The following is a 27,995-nucleotide window of genomic DNA, read 5'->3' as shown; positions in this document are numbered from 1 at the left end:
AAACTACAGAAAATAATTTAGAAAAATTATTATCAATCATTTATATCAGCTAAAGAAGAGTTTGAGAATATAATATGTCAATGTTTTGTGTTCATGTCTTCTGCTTGTTTACTGTGAGGATGGCTGAAGGCGGCCTAAGTTGCTGCCTACTGCCAGCTTTACTACTCATCATACACACCCTTGTCACCTAGACCCATCAGTTATGAACCTAAATATGTCTTTTAATTACCTTCATATGCATAATAAGGTGAGTTTTCCCGATGTCTGCTTCAGTATAATGTTGATAGGTTTGGCTCCAACCGAATCGTATATGCATGCAGAAAGTGGTTTAATCATACAAAGTGAAAGAAATGATAAAGTGCCAGGGTAGCTGCCTAACATTGTTTTCCAGCGCTATCTGCCCTGAACATTGACTATATTCTTCAATACTTGTGTAATTTCTACAGAACAGAGTAACAGGTCGTGGACATTATTACTTGGAGCGCATACTTTATTGGACCAAGTTTGATAAGACAACAGTAGGTTGTCGGTTATGTAAGGAATAACAATAGGAAATAGACCTGGAAGTAAATTAACTTTTGGAAACCTCTCCTAACCTCCTTTGCAGTCGATTTTTCTTAATGGTTAATATTATAGTGTATATGTTCCAGTTACCCTATGCTTGAGTACTGTACGTATGGTGTCATTGTCAGTAAACAGAGAGCAGATGGCATATATATATATATATATATATATATATATATATATATATATATATATATATGCTGAACCTTCACTTCACCGTGAAGAGGTATATGCTCAATCGCCACAGGTGATTGTGCATATATATATACACATATATATATATATATATATATATATATATATATATATATATATATATATATACACACATATATATATATATATATATATATATATATATATATATATATATATAGATCGCACTAGTTCATGATGATAGTCATGAGGTGAAATCACACTTCATTAGGAGTTACTCTAATTTTGTTTAACACGTAATTTTTCTATGCATTTGGCACATTTCATGGAGACAATCGACCTCATCCGGCGCCATTTAAGTCTCAACATGACAACAGAGGTACTGTCACAGATGTTGTGATGTTGGGGTATGAATACCTTTATTAATTATTGGCTCCTGATGAGGTGGATTGTCTCCATGAAATATGTGCCAAATGCATAGAAAAATCACGTTAAATGAAATAAGATTAACTCCCACTGAAGTGTGATTTCTCCTTCGTGACTGTTGCTTAAGTTCAATTTCACATATCCTGGTTCAGTCCATTGACATCACATCAACCCTGGTATACCACATCATTCCAATTCACTCAATTCCTTGCTCACCTCTCACCCTCCTGTATGTTCAGGCCCCAATCACTCAAAATATTTTTCACTCCATCCTTCCACCTCCAATTTGGTTTCCTGCTTATCCTTCTTCCCTCCACCTCTAACACATATATCCTTTTTGTCCATCTTTCTTACTCATTCTCTCCATTTGTCCAAACCATTTCTACACACCCTCTTCTGCTTTTTCAACCAGACTTTTTATTTTCACTCATCTCTTACCCATTCATTACTTACATGATCAAACCCCTTCACACCACATATTGTCCTCAAACATGTCATTTCCAACACATCCACCCTCCTCCATACAATCCTATCTATAGCCCATGCCTGACAACCATATGATGTTGTTGAAATTACTACTCTTTCAAACATAGGGGATAAAGAATACTTCCCACATGTTCCCTGTGTGTCCTATAAGATGACTAAAAGGGGAGGATGCAGGAACTGTAAATCCTCCCCTCTCCTTTTTAATTTTCCAAAAGAAGGAACAGAGAAGGGGGCCAAGTGAGGATATTCCTTCTAAGGCTCAGACCTCTGTTCTTAATGCTACCTCGCTAATGCAGGAAATGCAAATATGATGAAAAATTATCATCATCATTATTATTATTATTATTATTATTATTATTATTATTATTATTATTATTAATCAGCGCTGGTGGCTGATTCATGTGAGAAACTGCAGAACTGGTGAGTTAGTTTGGTAAAGTGTGTGAAAGAAGAAAGTTGAGAGTAAATGTGAATAAGAGCAAGGTTATTAGGTACAGTAGGGTTGAGGGTCAAGTCAGTTGGGAGGTAAGTTTGAATGGAGAAAAACTGGAGGAAGTGAAGTGTTTTAGATATCTGGGAGTGGATTTGGCAGCGGATGGAACCATGGAAGCGGAAGTGAATCATAGGGTGGCGGAGGGGGCAAAAATTCTGGAAGCCTTGAAGAATGTGTGGAAGTCGAGAACATTATCTCGGAAAGCGAAAATGGGTATGTTTGAAGGAATAGTGGTTCCAACAATGTTGTATGGTTGCGAGGCGTGGGCTATGGATAGAGTTGTGCGCAGGAGGGTGGATGTGCTGGAAATGAGATGTTTGAGGACAATATGTGGTGTGAGGTGGTTTGATCGAGTAAGTAATGTAAGGGTAAGAGAGATGTGTGGTAATAAAAAGAGTGTGGTTGAGAGAGCAGAAGAGGTTGTTTTGAAATGGTTTGGTCACATGGAGAGAATGAGTGAGGAAAGATTGACCAAGAGGATATATGTGGCAGAGATGGAGGGAACAAGGAGAGGAGAAGTGGTAGACCAAATTGGAGGTGGAAAGATGGAGTGAAAAAGATTTTGAGTGATAGGGGCCTGAACATGCAGGAGGGTGAAAGGCGGGCAAGGAATAGAGTGAATTGGAACGATGTGGTTTACCGGGGTCGATATGCTGTCAGTGGATTGAACCAGGGCATGTGAAGCGTCTGGGGTAAACCATGGAAAGTTGTGTGGGGCCTGGATGTGGAAAGGGAGCTGTGGTTTCGGTGCATTATTACATGACATCAAGAGACTGAGTGTGAGCGAATGGGGCCTTTGTTGTCTTTTCCGAGTGCTACCTCGCACACATGAGGGGGGAGGGGGTTATTATTCCATGTGTGGCGAGGTGGCGATGGGAATGAATAAGGGCAGACAGTATGAATTATGTACATGTGTATATATGTATATGTCTGTGTGTGTATAGATATGTATACATTGAGATGTATAGGTATGTATATTTGCGTGTGTGGACGTGTATGTATATACATGTGTGTCTGGGTGGGTTGGGCCATTCTTTTGTCTGTTTCCTTGCGCTACCTCACTAATGCGGGAGACAGCGAAAAGGCAAATAAATATTATTATTATTATTATTATTATTATCATTATTATTATTATTGTTATTATTATTATTATTATTATTATTATTGTTATTATTATTGTTATTATTATTATTATTGTTATTATACCTAATCGCTGTTTCCCACGTCAGCGAGGTAGTGCCAGGAAACAGAAGAAATGGCCCATTCAATCATATACAGATACATGTATACATAAATGCCCATACACTTATATAAACATACCAACATAGACACATATGCATATATGTACATACACATGCAGAGACATATATATGTATATATATATATATATATATATATATATATATATATATATATATATATATATATATATATATACACACATGCAGAGACATATATATATATATATATATATATATATATATATATATATATATATATATATATATATATATATGTATATATATAATATATATATATATATATATATATATATATATATATATATATATATATATATATATATATATATATATATATATATATATATATTGGAAAGGGAACTGTGGTTTCGGTTCATTATACATGACAGCCAGAGACTGAGTGTGAACGAATGTGGCCTTTCTTTTCCTTGCGCTACTTCGCGCACATGTGGGGGGAGGGGGTTGTTATTTTATGTGTGGCGGGGTAGCGCGGGAATGAATAAGGGCAGACTATGAACTATATATATATATATATATATATATATATATATATATATATATATATATATATATTTGTATACGTTGAGATGTATAGGTATGTATATGTGCGCGTGTGGACGTGTATGTATGTACATGTGTATGTGGGTGGGTTGGGCCATTCTTTCGTCTGTTTCCTTGCGCTACCTCGCTAACGCGGGAGACAGCGACAAAGTATAATAAATGAATATAATATATTTATATATATATATATATATATATATATATATATATATATATATATATATATATAGTATTATCCAGCTACATTAGGCGGACGTGCATGTACCGCTGGAAACTCATTGGCTGTAACGCGATGCTGGTGCGTTTAATTGTAGTAATTTGTCTTGACCCGTGTTCTTTTTGTTGAAGTTTGAGTTGTTATTTCTAGGTAATTATTGTTTCGGCGATGTGAAGGCTTCTTGTGTCTTGTTCACGGCGTAATATCCAGTTCTTTGGTTGCAGGCGGGGGAAGCGAGAAGGCCTTTTTCCTCGGGTACTTGCAAGGGAAGTGAGGAGCCTTTCTGAACGGGTAATGGCGGGGAATGCTCCTCTGGCCCTAGGAGGGAGAAGAGGAGCCATGTTCCTTCGATAGTGGTAGGGGAAGCGAGGAGCCTCGTTCCTCGGGTAATGGTGGGGGAGGCGAGGAGCCTCGTTCCTTGGGTAATACTAGGGGAGGCAAGGAACCTTGTTCCACGGGTAATGGAAGGGGAAGCGATTTGCTAGATCTTTACCATTCAGAGCATTGCCTGGTTTGTTCCATTTGCAATCCATTGATAACCACGGATATATGAAATTACTCAAGATTATTATTTACAAGGTACTGTTTTAATAACTACAGAGGTTGTGAGATCTTTGTATGTCATATGATGGCGTTTAAAGGTCATGCTAATGCCAGCGATATAGTCATTGTAGATCTGATCTGTACATATATGTGTATGTGACTTTTGGAACATATTTAGATGCTTTTATTACTTTTTTTTTTTTTGTCCTCAAGAAAAGCTCCTTTTGAAGATGCTCCATTAAAAGAGGTATACATTATTATTATACCGTACAACCAAAGCAGCCTTCACGTCACTAGGCATACAGGCGCTCTATACCAATTCAGTAGAGACCCATAGATCAGATTGAACTTTTCGGTACAGGACATAGCTTTCATAAGTCTGTCTGCACATGACACTTTTTTTTATGGTTTTAACCTTGGCACTTGTTAAAGCTTGCCAGTTGGGGTTTCCATGGCATCAGTAAGTTGCAAAGGGTCATGATGCATTTATTGCGGTAGAAGGAAGATACGAACCAGTCATACTTTCCTCGCCATAGTGACCGCATCTCAAACTCAGTTACTCACAGTTTACAATTCACTTTAAGCTTGTGACTGTGATGAAAGTGTATTAAAGAGTTATTGTGTATATGGAAAATTTATGTAAAGAATTAGGAAAGTAAAAGAAGACTTTCTAAGAACATACAGTAATGACTGTAGGCTAGAGACGGTGCATGGGGTGTCCTTGGGATTGTCAAAGTATCCCCCCCCCCCCACCTCTATTCCTCCGCCGCATGGAAGTGGTCAAATAGTAAGTTGATTTGTTTGTTTTTATATTGTTTCGTGTATGTATAGGTGTTTTACATTTTTTTTCTTGTGTACATGCGTAACGTGGGCCAACACTGTCCTTGAGGTATGTTGGTTTGTTTGTCACTGTTCAGATACTGCCATCGTTGTTCATAATGGGCTACATAGTTGAGTTCTGGTAGCACCAGCTATTCTTCTGAGTCTTTGTTTTATGTTCAGGTCCAGTTTGGCCACAACATAAGCTTTGCTAGTATTAAGAATGTCTTGTTCACACCAAAACTTATCAATCTCTTTACAAAAGTCTTCAATGTTCTGGCTTCGATTACTTTAAGGGGTAAAAACTTTTATAGAATAACTGGTCTCTGGCTAAGTACATCTCTGATATATAATCTTTGTCTCTTTTTGCAATTTTTTTTCATGAACTCTTGTAACATTGTCTCTCATAGTTTATAAAGCAGCTCTCATTCATACTTGTACTTTGCGATCAAAATCTTTTGTATTTCAATCAAATCTATCAGCTTTCAGTGCAACAGCGTAGGGTAATCTTAAAGTTTTCAGTTTTTTCATATGTTCGATTTACTAAGCTTGGCACCAATCTGGACACAATCTTAATTACGTTTTTAATCATGTCTGCTTTTTATTATATGGAGACCACATCTGGTTAGCATATTCAACCTCGGGCCTAATAATTTTTTTTTTGTTTTGCTTTTTACACAGAGGCCCCAGTCATGGACAAAAGAGGTTTATGAAAGGGTAAAAGATGAAACAAAGGGAAAGTACATACGAATTTTCGAGAAAGTGTAAAACCTGTCACTTAAAATGTGCCAGTCCTAGTTATTGGGAAAAACATGGGAAGATAGAGTTCCGGTCCTAGTTATTGGGAAAAACATGGGAAGATAGAGTTCCATAACTTTGAGGTGCGGGGAAAAAGTTATCAAAACGGCTTTTATTTAACATTCTAAAACTGTAACTCCCAGTATGTTTATAGATTCTTTGTTACTCCTCATATGGAATTTTCTTTGTTAACTCTTTCTGTAATATCATGGTCAAAATTTAATGTTGATAATTATTTTCGAGTCTTATCTTTCTGTTGGTTTAAGACCAGTTATTTGAAATTTGCCAATTTTTATCGTCTTGGACTTCTGTGGATGAAATTTAAAGAGCTAATTTTCAGAGCAGTTGTTCATATATTTAAATGCCCATATAAAAGTATACCTTGATGTTTCTCAAAATCTTTGTGTCATCTGCGTATAGGAAAAAATCACTGTGGTTATTCGGGGGCTCTGGTAGATCAATAATGAAGAGTACAAACAGTATGGGTCCAAACGCACATCTTTGGGGGATTCCACTTGTTACTGTTTCCTCGTCATTGGACTGGGGAAGGTATAGGGATGCCAGGTGCTTTACAGAATGGCTTAGATAGCAGTATAACATGATTTATAATGCTATATGCTTTTTGGAGGTCATGTTATAACCATTGCACAAAACTTACCTGGAATAGGTTTATCTTCGTTGTTAAATGTTAAATCCTGTGAAATGCGAACGACATTATTGAATGAAATTATGCCGAACTCTGATTATATAAGGAACCCGCACTTAGCGACAGGGTAATCTTCCTTGAGAATTGTTCCCACGTAAACAGTCCTGGTACGAGCACTGAGACGCATTGTAAGAGGAGAAGGATTACGTTCCCGAGTAAGACTGTCCTGAATGTAACTTGCGTATGGAATATACATACATACATACATACATACATTATACCGCACCATCCCAGCTAGTAATTTAGACAATATTCAAACCAGAAAGTGTGGTGATGAGGGACTGACGTAGTTGTAGAGTGGGATGAAATGGAGCGAGTGTCACCGAGAGGGAGGGGTAATAGGCTTATCTTCATCACTTGAGTTATCTCCTATTTCAGGAGAAACTATGCCTCTCTGGGTCACCTCTTGAATTATCAGACTCGGCACGTGTTTCATGTAGAAAAGGGAGAGGATATGCTAGGTAGAAAATATAATGGAGGCACTAATCTAACTATGAGGTACAGCATTGGACGTATAGCGAGTTATTGGATTACACTTTAGTATTGTGGAAGATTTGTTCACCTCAACCCAGTAAACATAAATTGAGGATATGTGCCTTATTAGTGAAGTTAGGAGCTAGATGCATGTGAAACGCACCATGCTACAGGGATGGCAATTAGGAAAACAGGTGGATAAATAGAGTTTAAATGTGGACGTGTGATGGATTAGTTAAGAAGCGCCTTTGTTATCGGAAATGTTTTGGCCATAAACTATGTTCAGTGTAACTGTAACAAATGAACGTATTTTTCACAGGTGTGTTGACTGTGATGCGTGGTGGAGGGTGGGCTCGGGCAGTACGGGTGGCGGGTGTAGTAGTATTGCTCTGTGTGGCATGGTTACAACTTGCACTCCCTCCACTTCCACATGACCCTCAGTCTGCTCTTGGTGGTAGTGCTCGAGAGACTCCAGAATTTGACACGGCCCTCCGTTTCCAACGAAACCCAACATCAAAGTTCCTACAGGTATGTTTCATCGCCAGAATTTTTTTTGTCCGTTGAAATTACTTGTCATTTATTTTATCCTAGGGAATAGCAGTCCCTTGTGTGTAACACCCTCGTACTCCGTCACTGAATATCTCTGCTTTTTCCTTCATAGTTAGACGTCTCTCACACAATCTTTTTATTTTTTAATATTATTTGTGGGTGATTGATCTTAGAAGTAAGTATATCAAATGTAAATGTTGTAATGTGATGGGTACATGTGCCCATGACTGATTCTTTGTTATAAGATTGTAGCGGGCAGAAAAAAAGAAATATAATTTGAAACCTGATGATATATTCTAGAGGTTAAACGTTGTTTAGTGCCACGGCTCGTATGGAATGTTTTCGAAAGACTTCTTCCCCATATAAGCTAAGAAAAAAAAAAATGATTTACATGCAAAAGTAACAGGAAAGGGTGGTTTTCTCTTTGTTTTGAACATGTTTTCCACTGTACCTTTCAATCATACACGGGATTCCTGTGTATGACGTGAATAGCATTAATGTTAAAGATAACATGAATTCACGTACAAGTAGTACAAAAATCACTGCCATGCAAGGTTTACTGTATTCACGATCTGCGGGTCATGGCCTGGTGTCTGTAGGGTTGATAAGGATTTTTCCCACACATACAGTACCGTATTTTCAAAGATTATTACACGTATCAAAATATAGTGCCTGCTTATTTATATATAAGATAATGGAAATAAAGATCCTTCTTTTGCCGCATTTCACGACTAAAAATGAGCATAAGGAAATACAGTACTGAAATAAAACACGAGTCGAACCTTTAGTTAGATTCTTAGTACAAATAAATGCACTAATTTTGTAGCTGGGTGGAATGTAAGAAAGGAAGGTGGCAGATGCAGAACTTGTCGACATCATAGCCTGTGATCTAAGGTGGTTTACTTTGGCGTTACCGGCACATGGCAAGTGTTGGGTGTAAATTCCCAATCGTAATAGTACAGCACAATAATGATAGAGAGACTAATTCGTTGCTGTAGATTAATATTAAGCTGAACGAATGCATGCTTCAAGTTGTCACTTTCAATTGAAGAATTCTGATATTTTCTCCCGGCTGTACCAGCACCACATCCAGCTTTTTTTTTTATTTTGATTTGTGGTATGAAATATGCTGTAGTTTAGTTTCTTAGTTTTGATCATTGTTTTATGAACTGCTGTTACATTTTGCAGGGTATTACTTGAAACGTAAATGTAACGTGAACAAGAATGTGTTTGTGGAAAAGCCAAGTTAAGTGCATGACCACGCGGTCTGCCAGCTGCAGCTGAATTCCTGAATCCGAAGGAAGTTATGTTTTTGCTCATTTGATCGTGCAATAGCATTCTGTATCTTTGCATAGATTCTTAGTCTTAAAAATTGTTACATTTTGCCGTAAATTGCATAGAAATTGTCCGAAAGCATATGTATAATAAACAAGGTGGAAAGGATCACAATTGAGCGCGTCATAGGTTATATTCCTCAGAATCCACGGGGAAATGGAACACGATAAGTTCCCAAGTGCACTTTCGTGTAATAATCACATCATCAGGGGAGATACAAGAAAGAAATATAAACATGTGACAAGTTACGACTTGTTTACCAAATGATGTCCTAGCTACGTCTCTTCGTTCTATATCGATTGACATATTTCTTTGTATCTCCCCTGATGATGTGATTATTACACGAAAGTGCACTCGGGAACTTATAGTGTTTCATTTCCCTGTGGACTCATAGGAATATATAAACATGTATGAAGATGAGTCACGGTTCTTAACAGCAAAAATGGCATATTTTCGAAGCAGAAATTTTTGCCGGTCATTTTTTTTTTTTTTTTTTACCCGAACTACAGAATGGCATATTAAAGACATTCCAATAGAGATAGTTCCCCGACTATTGGTATTCAGTCCACAGACATACAATCTCTCCTGGTTATATGTAACATTTGACTATAACTCACGCAGCTCATTCTTCGTAACTAGATTTTCCTTCATTAAACACAACGCGCTATCCCTGCCTCTTGGCAAAATGATAGGAGCATTAAATAGAAGTAGTAGGTAGAAAGATTTAGACAGGATTATCAGGTAGAAACATTAGGTAGAAGCAGTAGATAGGAACATTCTGTGAGATAGATACATTCTGCTAGCCCTGCCTTCTGTCAGTGGCCTGTTAAGAAGGGTGAGGCACAAATGGCTAAGAAGCGACACAAAGTCAGTGGGACACAAGGGCATGGCTCGTCAGGACATATCCTCACCCATCTTGTTACATGGGTTTCAAGGGCTTTTCTTGGTGTGGATTTTAGTTTGTGATATACATGCCAGTAAGGTGCGCTTTCCAATTCAAGAAAGTTTTGGCATACGGACAAATCCGCAGACCACAGTAATTGCAGGCTGCTGTCGAAATGCAGACCTCGAGGTCTTTTAAGGGTTAACCAGAGGTGGGAAAAGTTTAATCATCGTGGGATGATGGGAGCAGCCATTTAACCCATGGCTTGTAGTGTGCCATCGTGTTGGTCAACCGAACAAAGATTTCAGCGGCAGCGTTTTAGGTTCCCTGCTGGTTAATTATTCCATATATTGTCCATAGACATAATTGGCAACCTAAGTACTCAACAGGGGAAAATGTTCCGTTTATCAGTTACCAATAAATCATCACAGTGTAGTTTTGTTATGAGGTAATGAGGCCAGATGTATATGGCAACTATTGTTGTTAGTTTTATAATGAACAAAAGAACTATTTTGTGTAATTTCAAGGGAAAACGAATATTTTGCTCGTACATTCATGTTATTGACGTTCTCTATATAAATGATATTTAAATCATGTATATATAAGATGCGTTTATAGATATGTAAATGATACATGCGTGATAACGTAAAATCAAGAATGTCGAGAAAACCTGAAAGTTTATTTTGTGTTTAGCTCTATATAAAGAGAAATTACAGCAAGAAAAATCGTTTCGGTAAAATTACACAGCCCCATACACATTGTGATTTTTAAATTATTTTATTACATTGCCCCTTACATATTGTAGTTACATTTTCTGCATGTGGCCGAAGCATTTGTGGTTGTTTACCTATCATGTCAGTGTCAACCATAAGGCTTAACTAGTATGGAAGTATATGGGTTTAGGGTTAGCGAGAATTTTAGCTCAAAAATATGTTTTATACAAGATCAGTTACTGTGAAAAAGTAATCATTTAATTAGTTGTAAGCTGAAATATCAAGTGGAACGCCAGAAAATTGGTGTCATGTATTTATCTGATTTTCCTCAGTCCAAGACACAACCTTCAAGTTCCTCTACCATCCCAAAACTAACTCCAGAACAGATATTAGAGATACGAGAACAAATCCAACTTCGCAGTGGTAATGAAACTGTTTTAAATGAAGAATTATTTGGTCCAGTGCAACCTGACACCATTGTCATAGCTGTGCAGGTAAGTGTTTTGTATTTAGAAAATCATGTTGGAACTGGTTTATTTTTATATTGAAAATCTTCAACAGGGAAAATGAATTATAATATGGCAGTGTTACACAGTGGAATTCATATACAGAATGAATGGAGGCAAGCTTTTGGGGGGAAATTACTTCAGATGATGAAAATAAAAGTATTGGGTAATGTAACCACAAACAGCTTTTCTTTATGTGGCTTAACTGGTTATAGTATGTTTAGAAGTGATATGAGGGCCAAGGGGTTATTATCCAGGGCATGGTAGTAATTTTTCAAATAAAAAAATTATCTTGTAAATAGATAGAAAGATGAATGAAATAAATGATTATGCAGCCGAAAGATTGCATGCTTAAGGTTAGATTTTGCCAAAATGTACATAATTTCTTCTGTAATTTTAGTAGTAGGTGAAATTATAAATGATATGGAATCTGATACGGTGATGAAATTTAGAAAATTTTTTAAAATCTCAGTACATAATTTGATTGATGTTGAGATAGTTTACAGAATTTGATTGATGTTGAGATAGTTTTTACTTAGAATTTGAATTAAACATTTGCAGGTACACAATCGTCTTGAGTACCTGCGCCATCTGATTGTATCCCTTGCTCAAGCCCGGGACATTGATTCTGTTCTTTTGGTATTCTCGCATGATTATTTTGATGAAGATATTAACCAGCTCATCACCACCATTGACTTTTGTAAGGTGAGGAAATATTCTTTTGCTCTGAACTGAACCTGTCGTCTTAAAATGACTTCATCTAGCACAGTGTTGTATATCCTGTTTATATCTCATTTGGTTGCAAAGAAAAGATAAGAGGTTATTGCTGAGCTAGAACTTGAAAAGATATCTTTTCAAAAAGCATCCATGTGTTTGAGCTGAGGTGCTTCTAGAAGTTGTACCGAATTTTAGGGAAGAAAATAGTGACTCATGTAGGCATATTCTATTTTTGAGGTATAGTAGAAAAGGCAAGTAAAGTGACTGTGAATTTGTTATACATAAGACTTATTTATAGTTTTAACTTTTTCTGTATGAACACAAGCTGTGGAGACATTTCCCTTGATAATCTGGCTGTAATGCATTTGAATAAGAACTGTTTTTAAAGCATGAAGATAAAAAGACAGGTATTGGTTTTCCCATTGTTTTTTCATGTCTGCCAGTTTCAACTCATTGGGGATGACGTAGACTTTAATCTGTCATGGCTTCAATGCTGTGACAAAGTATCAGTCTGAAGACCAATATATATATATATATATATATATATATATATATATATATATATATATATATATATATATATATACTTTGGGTCATATTCCAACCCTGAGAGGGGTGTCTTGCCACTTTTGCCACACGGAGGTTGATAGTCACAAAAATTGGTTTCCCAGTGTTTTATCCCATGTCACAACCTCAACTCAGTGGGGATGAGATGGACTTTACTCTGTGTAATGTATTGATGGAAAGACAATGTATATGTATAACCTATGGGTTGGACTCAGATTTAGGTGCATGGCCACCTTAGCCACAGAGATTAAGAGCAAAGCTATCGGTTTCCCAGGGTTTTTTGAATATCCATACCTCAGCTCTGTGGGAGTGTTATGGACTTCAGTCTATCGCAGCCATGATGGTGTGACCAATTAATCAATGTCAAGACAAATGAATATACATCATGGGTTAGATTTAAACCTTAGGAGGAGTGTCTGGTCACCTTTGCCTCATGGAGGTTAAAAGACACAAGGCACTGGCTTTCCAATATTTTCCCTGTGTCCCAACCTCAACTTGATGGGGGTGACATGGATTTTAATCTATCGTAGCCCCTATGGTGTGAATACAAATACATATACACTGGCTTAGATTAAAACCCAGGGAAGGAAGGCCAGCCACCTCAGCCACGCAGAGGTCAAAAGACACAGGCACTGGTTTCCCAGCGCTTTTCCCATGTCCTGACCTCAACTCATTAAGGGTGACTTGGACTTTAATCTATTGCTAGACTCGTGTAGAGTAAAGTTCTTTGAGGAGACTGAACTCCCTATAATACAGAGTCTTGCCAAAGGTGACTTTACATTGCAGTGTAAAATCATGCTGGTGGAGTTTGGTAACACCTTTGTATATATATTTGTAGAGTGATATGTATTTACAGAGTTATGTTTGTGAGTGGCACCTTGTAAGTTATATGGAAGAGTTGTGATTTAGAAGGTGGTGGCTTGCATAGAACTCTAGACTGGGGAGGAACAATGCTGCTTCATGGTTTATAGAGGTTGGGGATTAGGTATTTGCTTTGAAGAATGTATTTGAGAAATTATTAGAGAAACAGTAGGACTTTCATGTTAAGTTTGTGGACCTGGAGAAAGTGTATGATAGGGTCGATAGATATGCTTTATGAAAAGTGTTATGAATATATGGGTTGGGAGGAAAGCTGCTATAAGCAGTGAAGATTTTTTTTTTAAGAGATCATTGTGTAAGGGCAACTAGGAAGAGATAAGGGTGAGGGTTCCAGGTGAAGGTGGATCTTTGGCAGTGGTGTGATTTCACAGTGGCTGTTTAATTTTGTTATGGATAGGGTATAAAGGGAGATGAATGCAAGGGTCTTGGAGAGAAGAGCAGGTGTGTGGTCTGCTGGGGGTAAGGGCCGTGGTAGGTGAGTCACTTGTTATTTGCTGATGACATTTTGCTTGTGGCAGATAAGAGTGAGAAACTGCAGAAGCTTGCCACTTTTCAAAAGACTTATGTGATTACAGTTTGTTCACTGAACACATATAAAAGGTGACCTGGCGGCATTTGATGATAATGAAGGTACCTCAGAATCAGACAGGACTACAAAGGCCAGCAAAGGCAACCTTTTAGGGTTCAGAGGTACTACTACTTGTTCTTGGTATTTTTGATTGGATTCATCACTAGTATTTGGTCTTTTCACTTTGTATTAAAAAAATGTTCTATACTGCCACAATCTCTGACAGGTAGTAAGTTTATATATTTGTGGTTCATTTGATTTTTTGATGTGCTGAAAACAGTCTTATGCTTCTAAATTGATATAGTTAAAGGAGCTTTTGTTATTTTCCCCTTCCCTTTACTCAGGAATATTACTGCTCATTCTTTTGCTTTCTTTATTCTTTTCACATTCTCTAGTTTTGTTCTGTTTCAGGGAGTTATAGACTTATAAGCATTGGGCTCTAGTAAATAGGAAATTTATAAGTTTTGGTGGCCTTTTTTTTTTAACAGGTGTACAGGTGATGAGTACCAGAGATATCTGGAAAAGTTTGTGTATGGGCCATCCTCATATGAATGTGGGAAGCAGCATATGTCCATATAGTTAAGTTGATTTGGCAGGACCAGACTTAATCACTGTCAACTGTAAAATGTAATGTTGAAAAGATATTAGATTATTATTATTTTCTTTTTTCAGGTTATGCAGATTTTCTACCCCCACTCATTGCAAACTCACCCAGATAGCTTTCCTGGGGAGTCTCCAGGGGACTGTCCAAGAGACACTAAACCAAAGGAGTAAGTAATGTGTTATTTTATGAAATTATTGATCCATTCGTACATATTCATCCAGAAGAAATCTATTTTGTGTAACTAAATTTTTTTTTGTCTTGCAGTCAGTTTTTCTCTTGAGCTTTAAGATAATCTCGAAAATCCTTTAGAGTCAGAAACCTCTGACCCCATGCCTTTTAGTGAGGTAGATGCCTCTAACCCCTCACTAACCATGTGATTAGTATATGCTGACTATAGTTTAGTTTGGGTTTGCCTTTCTAACAGTGAGTAACCTCCACTTTGGCTATGTCATGGTCCTACTGTCTGTGATATTGGTGATACTTTTTGTGCAAGAAGCTACATAATTCTCAGTTCTAGGGATGGTACAGATGTTTAGTTCCAGCCTACCTTTTCTCTGGCTTTTTCCATAGTACTATAGATAAATATCCTGCTACAGTTTGCTTCCTATGTAACATGTTGTTTCTAGGGTTATCCTTGGTAAAACACAGTACTTGGCTTTCCATTGTGTTTGTTTTTGTGTATGTAATAGTTGTTTGGGTATGTTTTATATTCTTAGTAGTGTACATGTGTAACATAGGCCATTTTGGGCTCATAGTATACTTTTTTCTGACAGTGGGTGGAATATAAGCAAATTTGCAATATTCCACCTCCACACTGTTGCATAGGGTGACTTGCAACTGCTTGACAGTGTATGAGTGGTATTATACCCAGTTTTTTTGGTTTTGTTGTTTTATTTATTCATAGCTCTTAAATTGTATTCTGTTCTTTATGAGGTTTTTTTTCTTTAGAATGAATGTGCTTTTACTTATTTCTTTCCATAGGCACATTAGGGGAGAGGGTGGGGGTACCTTTTGCCACACAGAATGAGTTAATCAAACTTCACATCATTCAAATATGTCTTTTGTTGTCTCTTACTGTTGTTTTTCCGTTGATTGATTATTTTACATACTCAGACAGTCATCCATGATTTCAAATGTATATTCCAGAAAGTGTTAAGAGTTGATGTTGTACTTCAGTAATGTTGTAACTAAACCATTCAACAGAATTTTTCAATTAAGTGTTTTTACTGGATTGTTAATTTTAGAATGGCTTGAGATATATGATGCGCATTGTACTTGGAAAATGTGTACATGTGTACATGTACATTGTGCAGATGAAGAAGAGCTGGACATTCCTTGACTTTTTATTCATTGAAACGTTTTGAATACAGACTGTGTAAGATGCTTGCACAAGAAGTATTTACCCCACCATTTCTGCCACGGGCTTATGAATTGTAGATAAGGCAAAGGTAAGAGCAAATTAGATAAGGTATTAACATGCTATCGATAGTTGAAATATAGATCAGTGTGATATGTCGGTAGGGTCATGAAATGGTTACTTAGATGTAATAGTTTGATTATGTTATATGGACTGCTAGTGTAACATAAGACAAAAAAGTTCAGTAAAGACTGCAAATAGCATACTTAAAGGTCTTATTGAATAGAAATGATTGTGCAAATGATGAATTGAGTCTGAACTAATTATTAGGCTCCAAGAGTGTGTTAGTGGATGCTGTTGGGTTCTGTGGATGTGGGTAAGTTGATAAGCAGATTTCTAGAGTTGGAATGGTATTCATAAAAATTCACTTTTTTTTTTTATATAGAGCTGCTGAAACTAAATGCATGGGCACACCAGACCTGTACAAGCATTACCGAGAGGCCCGTTTTACACAGACTAAGCACCATTGGTGGTGGAAAGCTAACAAGTAAGTACTGCAGTTCTTAAATATATTCGGAGGATTAATGTTTATTGAAAATTTGGTTGAATGATAATAATGGAGTGTAATGAAATGCATGTTGAACAACATGTGTAAGTAGTATTGATATATAATGTAATGAAACCAAATTAGGTGTATTCCAAAATAAAAAGATTTTAAGCTATCATAATCTTACAGTATATTGCACTAATCATTCTCGGCATTCATTGAGTTCTGTAGTGCTGCCATGCAGTAAAGTGACTGACTGACTGCTACGTTTCGGAATACTTTGCCAAATCTCAATGTCAGTTGTTTAACTGTTGATAATGAAATGTTTATCTATTAATTACGTAAACAACCTCATGAAATGCATTGAAATTGATGCATTATGGTTATAGAGATAATTCTGAGAATTTCCTGGGAGTTGTGATAAATTTCTCTTGAATTGTGTTTAGTTTTATCTGTAGGAACACTGAGATCCTTCTTGATGATCTCAAGTCTTCGGCACATTAAGATGTAGAAGTGTATGGAAAGAGATTTTTATTTCTATGAGGGCAAAGGTAGGTATGTATGATGTTATAGTAGTCTTGATGGTGTTGTATGGATGTGAGGTGTGGGCCCCAGATAAAAACATACCATGGAGAGTGGATTTGTTGGAATGAAATTAATGAGGACAATATTTTTGTGAGGAGGGTTAATAGAACTTGAAATGACAGGATGATAGAGAGATGTCTTAGTGAGAAGAGTAGGATGATAGATGTCTTAGTGAGAAGAGTAGGATGATAGAGAGATGTCTTAGTGAGAAGAGTATGTATGAGAGAGCTGAAAAGGATGTGCTTGGATGATTTAGATGTATAGAGAGGATGACCAAGATGGCACATTTTAGAAATGGAAACAACAAGGAGAAGGGGTAAACCAAGGAGGAAGTGGAAGGATAGAGTGGAAGATGCCTTAAATGATCACAACCTGAACATGCAGGAGGGTGTGAGGCATGCATGAGATAGAGTAAATAAGGGTGATGTGGTATACAGGGGACAACATGCTGTCAAGTGTGCTGAACCAGGGGATACAAAATGGCCAGGGAAAACCATGGAAAGGTCTGTGGGCTTTGGCTGGAAATAGATGGACTCGGGTTTCGATCCATTATACATGACAGAGAGAGCAGGTGAGCAAATGATGCCATTCCTCTGTTCCTGGCAATGCCTCACTACATGGGAAATTACAAACATATCAGTAGGGAAATTGAATTTTAGATTAATTCTCAAACACAGCAGTAAAACACCATTATATTGGAAATATGGTGCTAGAATATGTTCTTTTGTATGGAAAATGCTGGTAGTCATGTGCATGAGTGCTAATCCTTGAGAGTTTTCTGTCTGTCTCATACAGGTATAACCCTTCAATGTTTTTTCAAGTTATTGATATTTTCAGGATCTTTGACGATGTGTGGATTTTAAAGAACCACACAGGTCTGGTGCTTTTTTTAGAGGAGGACCATTATGTTGCTGAGGATTTCCTACACATGCTTCGGCTTCTGAACGCTGCCATACCCCGAGCCTGTTCCAAGTGTTCACTCATTACCTTAGGAAACTATCTGAAAAATTACAATTTCCACACTGATGCAAGAAAGGTATTGTAAATAATGACACTGAGTTAATAGAACATTGTCCTCATCATTAAGTTATGCATGAAGAAAGTAAATCATATAATAAGAGATACAAGAGGGTGACAAAGAACTTTGTGCAAAATTGAGTGTTTACACAAATTTAAAAGTATCATCTTTAGAGGCAAAATGAAATTGGAGTTTGAAGTTAAGGACACTGATTGTAAGTTTTTATGGTCACTAATTGATATTATCTGTGCTGTAATTCCTGACCCAGTGTAATGTTTACATGAGATACAAATACTGTAGAACCCTCTCCTCCTGTCTGTACCCAGGGAAATTTCTGTCTGTTTATCTGTCCATCTGCAATAGAAGAACCTTTCAAATTCTACTATTTGTAAAGCACTTTCACATCTTACTGTTGATTTGGCTTTACACATAGATGAAAGATGCTTAGTGGCACAGCACCATTGATTGTCTCACTTGAGTTTTGAAATATTTTTTATTTTCTGCTACAGGTTGAAGTGACTCAGTGGGTGTCTTCAAAACACAACATGGGCTTTGCCTTCAACCATAGTGTGTGGCAACAGATAAAAGCTTGCAGTGATAAGTTTTGTGATCATGATGACTACAACTGGGACTGGTCTCTGTTACATGTGAGCAACACATGTTTAACACAGAAACTGCATACACTCGTTCTTCGTGCACCTCGAGTCTTCCACATTGGAGAATGGTCAGCAAAAAATTTGTTTTTTGTTTCATATGCAACCATCCATATCTTTAACTGAGTTTCATATAAAGGATTTTGTATTTAAGCAATTTACTTTTTGCCAAAATAAGTTCAATATATGCAGTGGGGTTCATAGATAAATGATTTTGTGGAAAAATAGCATACATACCAGGTCATTCATATTATGTGTACTTGAGCTGTGTGGGATGGTGGGTCTCATGGTTAGTCACAAGAAGCTTATGGCATATGTGCCAGCACACCATGCACCAGTTCACATGTGGTATTTACCAATATGGTCAGTCTCTCACTCACTTGCTCACCCTACTCCTCTCTTAAGGAATGACACTTCAAATCATGGCATCCAGCAAACATCCTGCAAGTCTTTCTTCCTTACAAGAGCCCCATGAAGAAAGCTGAGAAAAGCATAGTGCTTGTAACTGAATTATAGATACTGTACAGTACATAAACAGTTTTTAAATAGCATTTGTTCTAGTGCGATTGATAATACATACATATTTATGGTATTTATGGATCTGGAGAAGGCATATGATAGGGTTGATAGAGATGCTTTGTGGAAGGTCTTGAGAATATATGGTGTGGGAGGTAAGGTGCTAGAAGCAGTGAAAGTGATTATCAAAGTTGTTAGGCATGTGTATGAGAAGGAAGAGAGGAGAGTGAATGGTTCCCAGGCAGGGGTGTATGGTGTCACCATTGTTGTTTAATTTGTTTATGGATGGGATGGTGAGTATATGAGAAGGAAGAGAGGAGAGTGAATGGTTCCCAGGCAAGGGTGTATGATATCACCATTGTTGTTTAATTTGTTTGTGGATGGGGTGGTGAGGGAGGTAAATGCAAGAGTCTTGGATAGAGGGGTGAATAATGCAGTCTGTTGGGGATGAGAGGGCCTGGGAAGTGAGTCAGTTGTTGTTTGCCGATGATACTACACTGGTGGCTGATTCGAGTGAGAAACTGCAGAAGTTGTTGACTGAGTTTGGGAATGTTTGCAAGGAGAAAGTTGAGAATAAATGTAAATAAAAGCAAGGTAGGTAGCAGTTGGTATGCCTGGCTATGGGAGGATTGATTATGGCTGCATAGTTAGCCAACACTTCTGTGGTTGTCAAGTTGCACTCCTCTGACCTGGATAGCTGTTTTTTCTTTCTGCCACACCCATATGTGGACTACTGATATCCTGTCCTCAGATATACAATCTCTCCGTATGCATAACACATGACAACACTTCATTCACACAGCTCATTCTCCATAACTCTAGATTTCCCTGCTGTAAGCCTTATTTCCTAGCCCTGCCTTTTGGCAAAATGGTAGGAGTAATAGATAGAAGTAGTTGGTAGGAACATTTAGGCAGGAGCATTAGATAGAAACATTAGGTAGAAGTAGTTGGTAGGAACATTAGACTGGAGCATTAGGAAGAAGTAGTCCGTAGGAACATTAGGTAGGAGCATATGCTAACACTGTGCTAGAGTTGCCCTTTACCAGTGGTCTGTTAAGGTTGGGCACTAAAGGCTTAGAAGCGGCACTGGAGTTTTTTAGTTATGGAGATTTTATTGCTGTGGCAACCTTCTTCAGGGAGTTCCAGTTGGGAACAGGCATCAGAGATATAGATAGATGGCAAGGTTATTAGGTTCAGCAGAGTTGAGGGACAGGTTAGTAGGGATGTTAGTTTGAAAGGAGAAAAATTAAAAGGAGTGAAGTGTTTTAGATACCTGGGAGTGGACTTGACAGCAAATGGAAACATGGATGCAGAAGTGAGTTATAGGGTAAGGGAGGAAGCATAGATCTGGGAGCAGTGAAGACTGTTATCTTGTAGGGCATAATTGAGTATGTTTGAAGAATTACTAGGTCCAGAGATATTATATGGTTGTGAGGCATGAGCTATAGATAGGGTTATGCAGAGGACGATGGATGTGTTGGAAATGAAATGTTTGAGGACAATATGTGGTGTGAGATGGTGTGATTGAGTAAATAATGAAAGGGTAAGAGAGATGCATGGAAATAAAAAGGGTGTGGTTGAGAGAGCAGAAGAGATTGTGTTGAAATGGTTTGGACATATAGAGAGATTGAGTGAGGAAAGGTTGACAAAGAGGATATATGTGTCAGGTGGAGAGAACAAGGAGAAGTGAGAGACCAAATTGGAGGTGGAAGTCCAGAGTGAAAAAGATTTTGAATGCTTAGGGTTTGAACATACAGGAGGACGAGAGGCATGCAAGGAATAGAGTGAATTGGAATGATTTGGTATACTGGGGTTAACGTGCTGTCAGTGGACTGAACCAGGGCATGTGAAATGTTTGGGGTAAACCATATAAAGGTCTGTGAGGCCTGGAAGTGGATAGGGAGCTGTGGTTTCAGTGCATTCCACATTACAGCAAGAGACCAAATGAGAAGGAATGTGGTTTTTTTGTCTCTTTTTCTGGCACTACCTTGCGGAAGCAGGGGATTGCGATGCTGTGTCCTTTGGGGCAGGGTAGTGCTAGGAATGGATGAAGACAAGCAGGTATGAATTTGTACATGTGTATTTATGTATATGTCTGTGTGTGTATACGTATATATACACACACAGGGAACGAGGAGAAGTGGGAGACCAAATTGGAGGTGGAGGGATGGAGTGAAAAAGATTTTGAGTGATCGGGGTCTGAACATGCAGGAGGGTGAAAGGCGTGCAAGGAATAGAGTGAATTGGAACGATGTGGTATATCAGGGTTGACGTGCTGTCAATGGATTGAACCAGGGCATGTGAAGCGTCTGGGGTAAACCATGAAAAGTTCTGGGGCCTGGATGTGGAAAGGGAGCTGTGGTTTCGGTGCATTATTACATGATAGCTAGAGACTGAGTGTGAATGAATGTGGCCTTTGTTGTCTTTTCTTAGTGCTATCTTGCGCACATGATGGGGGAGGGGGTTGTTATTTCATGTGTGGAGAGGTGGCGATGGGAATGAATAAAGGCAAAGAGTATGAATTATGTACATGTGTATATATGTATATGTCTGTGTGTGTATGTATATATGTATACGTTGAGATGTATAGGTATGTATATTTGCGTGTGTGGACTTGTATGTATATACATGTGTATGTGGGTGGGTTGGGCCTTTCTTTCGTCTGTTTTCCTGTGCTAACGCGGGAGACAGCGACAAAGCAAAATAGAAAATAAATAACGTTGAAATGTATAGCTATGTACATATGCGTGTGTGGGCGTTTATGTATATACTTGTGTATGTGGATGGGTTGAGCCATTCTTACGTCTGTTTCCTTGCACTATCTTGCTAACGCGGGAGACAGCGACTAAGTATATTAAGAAAAAATATATAGAGAGGTGAATGCAAGAGTTTCGGAGAGAGGGGCAAGTATGCAGTCTGTTCTGGATGAGACGGCTTGGGAAATGAGTCAGTTTTTGTTTGCTGATGATATAGCGCTGGTGGCTGATTCAGGTGAGAAACTGCAGAAGCTGGTGACTGAGTTTGGTAAAGTGTGTGAAAGAAGAAAGTTGAGATTAAATGTGAATAAAAGCAGGGTAATTATGTTCAGTAGAGTTGAGGGACAAGTAAATTGGGAGGTAAATTTGAATGGAGAAAAACTGGTGGAAGTGAAGTGTTTTAGATATTTTGGATGGAACCATGGTAGCGGAAGTGAGTCACAGGGTGGGGGAGGGAGCGAAGATTCTAGGAGCATTGAAGAATGTGTGGAAGGTGAGAACATATCTCAGAGAGCAAAAATGGGTATTTTTGAAGGAATAGTGGTTCCAACAATGTTATGTTATTGCATAGCATGGGCTATAGATAGGGTTGTGCAGAGTAGGATGGATGTGTTGGAAATGAAATGTTTGAAGACAGTATGTGGTGTGAGGTGGTTTGATCAAGTAAGTAATGAAAGAGTAAGAAAGATTATTTATTTATTTATTATACTTTGTAATCCACGGAGAGGTCTGTGGGGCCTGGATGTGGAAAGGGAGGTTTGGTTTCGTTGCATTACACATGACAGCTAGAGACTGAGTGTGTACAAATGTGGCCTTTTTTGTCTGCCCTTGGCACTGCCATGCTGGAAGGGGGGGGATGCTATTTCATGTTTGGTGGGATGGCAACGGGAATGGATGAAGGCAGCAATTATGTATATGTACATTTGTATATATGTATATGTATGTTATTTGTTGAAATGTATATGTATGTATATGTGCATGTGTGGGCATTCATGTATATACATGTATATTAAGGTGGGATGGGCCATACTTCTGTTTCCTTTCGGAAGACGGCAGTTAAGTATGATAGATAGATTAAATATATGTATATGTGATCAAGTAAGTAATGAAAAGATAAGAGGGAAATGTGGAAATAAAGAGAGTGTGGTTGAGAGAGCAGAAGAGGGTGTGTTGAAATGGTTTGGACATATGGAGAGAATGAGTGAGGAAAGGTTGACAAAGAGGATATATGTGTCAGAGGTGGAGGGAACAAGGAGAAGTGTGAGACCAAATTGGAGGTGGAAGGCTGGAGTGAAAAAGATTTTGAGCGATCGGGGCTTGAACATACCAGAGGGTGAGAGGCATGCAAGGAATAGGGTGAATTGGAAGGATGTAGTACAGTAGGAGAAATAGATCGTACCAAAAAGAGGGAAACGTAGAAAGAAAGTAAGAGAGCATTGTGAATGAGAGATGGATGGTGACTAAAGTTATCCCCTCCTTACTTTTCAGCTATTGTCATTATTGTTGTATTTTTTTGGTTGTTAAACTATTTTTTGCAAAGTAATTTTTTTTTTTTTCTTTTTTTTTTTGCTGTCTCCCGCGTTTGCGAGGTAGCCCAAGGAAACAGACGAAAGAAATGGCCCAACCCACCCCCATACACATGTATATACATACGTCCACACACGCAAATATACATACCTACACAGCTTTCCATGGTTTACCCCAGACGCTTCACATGCCTTGATTCAATCCACTGACAGCACGTCAACCCCGGTATACCACATCGCTCCAATTCACTCTATTCCTTGCCCTCCTTTCACCCTCCTGCATGTTCAGGCCCCAATCACACAAAATCTTTTTCACTCCATCTTTCCACCTCCAATTTGGTCTCCCTCTTCTCCTCGTTCCCTCCACCTCCGACACATTTATCCTCTTGGTCAATCTTTCCTCACTCATTCTCTCCATGTGACCAAACCATTTCAAAACACCCTCTTCTGCTCTCTCAACCACGCTCTTTATATTTCCACACATCTCTCTTACCCTTACGTTACTTACTCGATCAAACCACCTCACACCACACATTGTCCTCAAACATCTCATTTCCAGCACATCCATCCTCCTGCGCACAACTCTATCCATAGTCCACACCTCGCAACCATACAACATTGTTGGAACCACTATTCCTTTAAACATACCCATTTTTGCTTTCCGAGATAATGTTCTCGACTTCCACACATTCTTCAAGGCTCCCAGAATTTTCGCCCCCTCCCCCACCCTATGATCCACTTCCGCTTCCATGTTTCCATCCGCTGCCAGATCCACTCCCAGATATCTAAAACACTTCACTTCCTCCAGTTTTTCTCCATTCAATCTTAGAGCTACAGTAATTTTATGATTCATCTTTTTTCTTCAAGATGAATCAGTACTTTGTCCTTTTGATATCCACAGTGGTGTCCACCACAAAAAAAAGGATTGCAGTTCCCGTGCAGTTCTTACTAAGGTGCATCGAGCATTGCAAGCTGGACAGCGTACCTTGTTCCCCCGACAGCTAGTAGTTGTGCATACACCACCTAAAAAGGTATTATTGTTTTTCTTTCATATAAGCTTTAAAATAAACTAATGGCTTATTCGTATAATTAGTGGTAATTTCCGCTGGAAAGATTCACTATTTTGTGCTGGAATTTAGATATTATTTAGACCAGTAAGTTTTATGTGTTTTGATTTATTTGGAAAATGAAATTAATGAATTTCACCTATCCTTGTGTGTTAAAAGTATAGCCTCTAAAGCCATCTTTGAAACATTCAGTAGGGGGCCAAGTAAGGATTTCCTCCAAGGCTCTGTCCCCTATTCTTTACACTACCTCACTAATGCAGGAAATGGCAAATATGTATGAAAAATATATATATATATATATTTGGGTGATATATATATTTTTTTTTAATATTTTTAGTGTGTTCCATGCTATTCTTGAAAACTTTATAACTCTGCACCTTCCTTGTTGAGAGGTTTTGAGGTGCAGTATGTTTTCTTTTACACGTAACCTCAGATCGTTGCCATGCATAGATAATCAAATACCTTTGTCTTCTTTCTAGGCTTTAGAGTTCCAGATTTTTCATCCTTTAATGTTAGTTCATGAGTTCCATTCCCTTGATTTTGCTTGTGAAATGCTTCTGGAATCTTTATGTTTATTTCCATTTGTTTCATTGATTAATGCACAACACAGCAGTAGTAATTACTGAGATAATTTTTTTTCTAAGGAAACTTGTAGCATCCTTTTCTTAGTTTAAATGAGAGCTGACAAAGGTTCTGGGGCCTTTGCAATTTGTCTGCTAATGAGAACTGTTCCTTGTAGTCTTGGTATCTGGAAAAACTGGGACTTTTGCAATGTCTCAGTGTTAAATCCACTAAAGTTTGCATATTATACTATTTTTTGTGGGTAATCGTTAATCGATACTCTACATTTCTTGCCAAAAAATGAGATTGTGAAAATGAGAAATAAACCTATTTCAGTCATGAAAATACACTCTTTTGGACCCACATCCTTTTTGGTCAGAAAATTATGTAGAGAACATTTGTTTGTTTGTGTAAGCACCTTGAAGATTTTATTTGCAAGGAACTTTTCCCAATTGGATCAAGAAGCAGATTTTCTTTGTACAAGCAAGGCTGTCTGCTAAAACTAATAATGATGTAAGGAAAGTGACTTGTAACTTGATTTTCTAAAGGAACTTCTGAGAGGATAGTAGTGAGATTGGTTTTTGAAGTACGACTAGCAGTAATATTCATTGATATCTCTTTTGAGATCTATTGTAACTGACTATCCTCTTTTGAAGTTAGGTATGCCCTTCCTCAGAAGAGGACAGTCCAGAATAGGGGCCACATTTCCCATAGGGGGAATGTATTTTCTCAACCTTTTCATAGGTTTTTCTTTTTCCCTCCCTTTTTATTAAGCTATGCTCTCAGAAGTTCAAAGAGCTTGGATGTGAATAAACAGTGCAAGGTTTGAAGAAAGAAAAATCATATCTCTACTGTGGTCATAGCCAAATTTGCATCCACTTTTTTCCCACCCCTTCCTTCTCCACATGCTTTTGTAAAGTTTAGGTTTTTACTGTTACAGTAACAGGCAAAGACTCAAGCCTTTAGTGATTAATAGCTGTTCCTGATCATCTGGTGTTACCTCACTTCTGTTTTAAAGCATAATAGACCTTGACAGTGTGGTTGTTGTTAGTTTCTATGATGAAGCATTTGCCAGCCTCGCTGTAGAAGATGAAATTATGTTTTAATTCCCTACCAAGTAAGTGCGTTTTTGATTAGTCTTAGGTCTCTGCCTATGGTTAAGAAATTATTTGTTATTCTTCAGAGCATACTTCTTTTTTATACATAATGACTCCTTTTTTATTCTACATATCTTAAAGGAACAAAGAATATAGAAGGCATTGCAGTATAAAAGAAAAATGAATAAAAATTGTAGTGCTGTATGAAAGGAAATGTTTGTGACTGTAAACCATATCCCACTTTCATATGCCATCCTCCACATTCAGTCCTTTAAGTGACAAAGATCTTCCTAGATTTGTTTTTTAGTATGCTTGTTTTTGTCCAAACTTTTGAACCGACATTTGAATATGATTTCACTATGCCCTCACTTTTTGCTTGCTTCAGGTCAAGAAACATAAAGGCAATGGTGGCTGGGGTGACAAGCGTGATCATGGCCTCTGCAGATCTTTCAGCGTATCAACCTCTCCAGATCGTGACATTTTGAAAATATCAGTACTTACAGGCTCACTCGTTAGTAATAGCTCAGTAAACAGCAGCACAGTAATCCGGAGTGGCTCTTGATTATGGTACTTCACAGTTTTTTATATTGACTAAGTTGAGGCAAATTATAGTTATCAGTGAAGATAACCTTGAGCCCAGGTCCAAGTAAATGCAGTTCTGATTACTGTTATCACTTTCCCATTATCTCTATTCATCTATACATTTAAATTCATTATTGTATATTTGGTTGAAGGTTCAAGGTGACTTCACTGTACTGAATGTAGTTTTGATTAGAGAAGCCATAAACAGAAAGTGATATTGATATTCTTGACAATCGACTAGTCTGCAGACACATTAACTAACAACTAGCTGTTGTTCAGTATTTCATTACTTTTGGTGTGCATTACTTTAAAGATATTGTCATAAAAATGATTATGCTGTGTGCCATACCATAAAACCATACCATAAAGTTAGTTGAAGATAATACATATGGTCAGTATGAATACCAATGGACACCAAAATACCTCACTTTTCACAAAGGTTTTCCTCTTAAAATCGGGTGATATTGTACCAGTAGAATAATAGAAAACTTACGTAATGATTTTTGTAGAAACCATTTACTTCATACATGATTTTGTTATATCAAATATTGACATAACTAATGATGTTTACCTTGGTAGTTTGAAAACACCTATTTATATTATTCTCATTGGTTCTGTACCACTGATGTTCAGGGTACTTTTATTATGTATAGTATGCATATTTTGGATTTTTTGTACATATTTCTTTTATCTGTAGTAATGTGTGCTTCAAATTAGTGTGTAGATATATTGATATGTTGTGTGTATTATGTCAAACTTCAAAAAATGTCTGCTGCTTTAATCTATACATGTGTGCATAGCTATTTTGGATTATAAAGTTTGCAAAATCTTTTTTTATGTAATATTTATATATTTATATACAGTGAATATATTAACAAAGTAAAGAGGATGGAACATAGTGAAA

At 37.6% G+C, this 27,995-nt stretch overlaps 1 protein-coding gene across 2 annotated transcripts; it reads left to right on the top strand.

The window, feature by feature from the left end:
• The first annotated feature begins 102 nt into the window (after positions 1–102).
• LOC139747483 (alpha-1,6-mannosyl-glycoprotein 2-beta-N-acetylglucosaminyltransferase-like) lies at positions 103–27,995 on the top strand. 2 transcript variants are annotated; one of them, XM_071659854.1, is made up of 10 exons: positions 103–247; positions 7,825–8,033; positions 11,318–11,479; positions 12,053–12,196; positions 14,895–14,992; positions 16,629–16,730; positions 18,153–18,351; positions 18,843–19,057; positions 24,686–24,815; positions 26,895–27,995. In XM_071659854.1, exons 2-10 carry the CDS (start codon positions 7,839–7,841, stop codon positions 27,069–27,071), a joined length of 1,422 nt encoding a protein of 473 aa, XP_071515955.1. In that variant the 5' UTR covers positions 103–247; positions 7,825–7,838; the 3' UTR covers positions 27,072–27,995. The 2 variants fall into 2 exon arrangements, with proteins under 2 accessions (XP_071515955.1, XP_071515956.1); XM_071659855.1 differs by lacking the exon at positions 7,825–8,033 and having other exon boundaries at positions 130–247.

This window comes from Panulirus ornatus, chromosome 68, assembly GCF_036320965.1.
Source record: "Panulirus ornatus isolate Po-2019 chromosome 68, ASM3632096v1, whole genome shotgun sequence".
NCBI classification, from domain to species: domain Eukaryota; kingdom Metazoa; phylum Arthropoda; class Malacostraca; order Decapoda; family Palinuridae; genus Panulirus; species Panulirus ornatus.
Note: the sequence above shows the minus strand (reverse complement) of the source record. Positions and strands in the feature narration are given on the sequence as shown.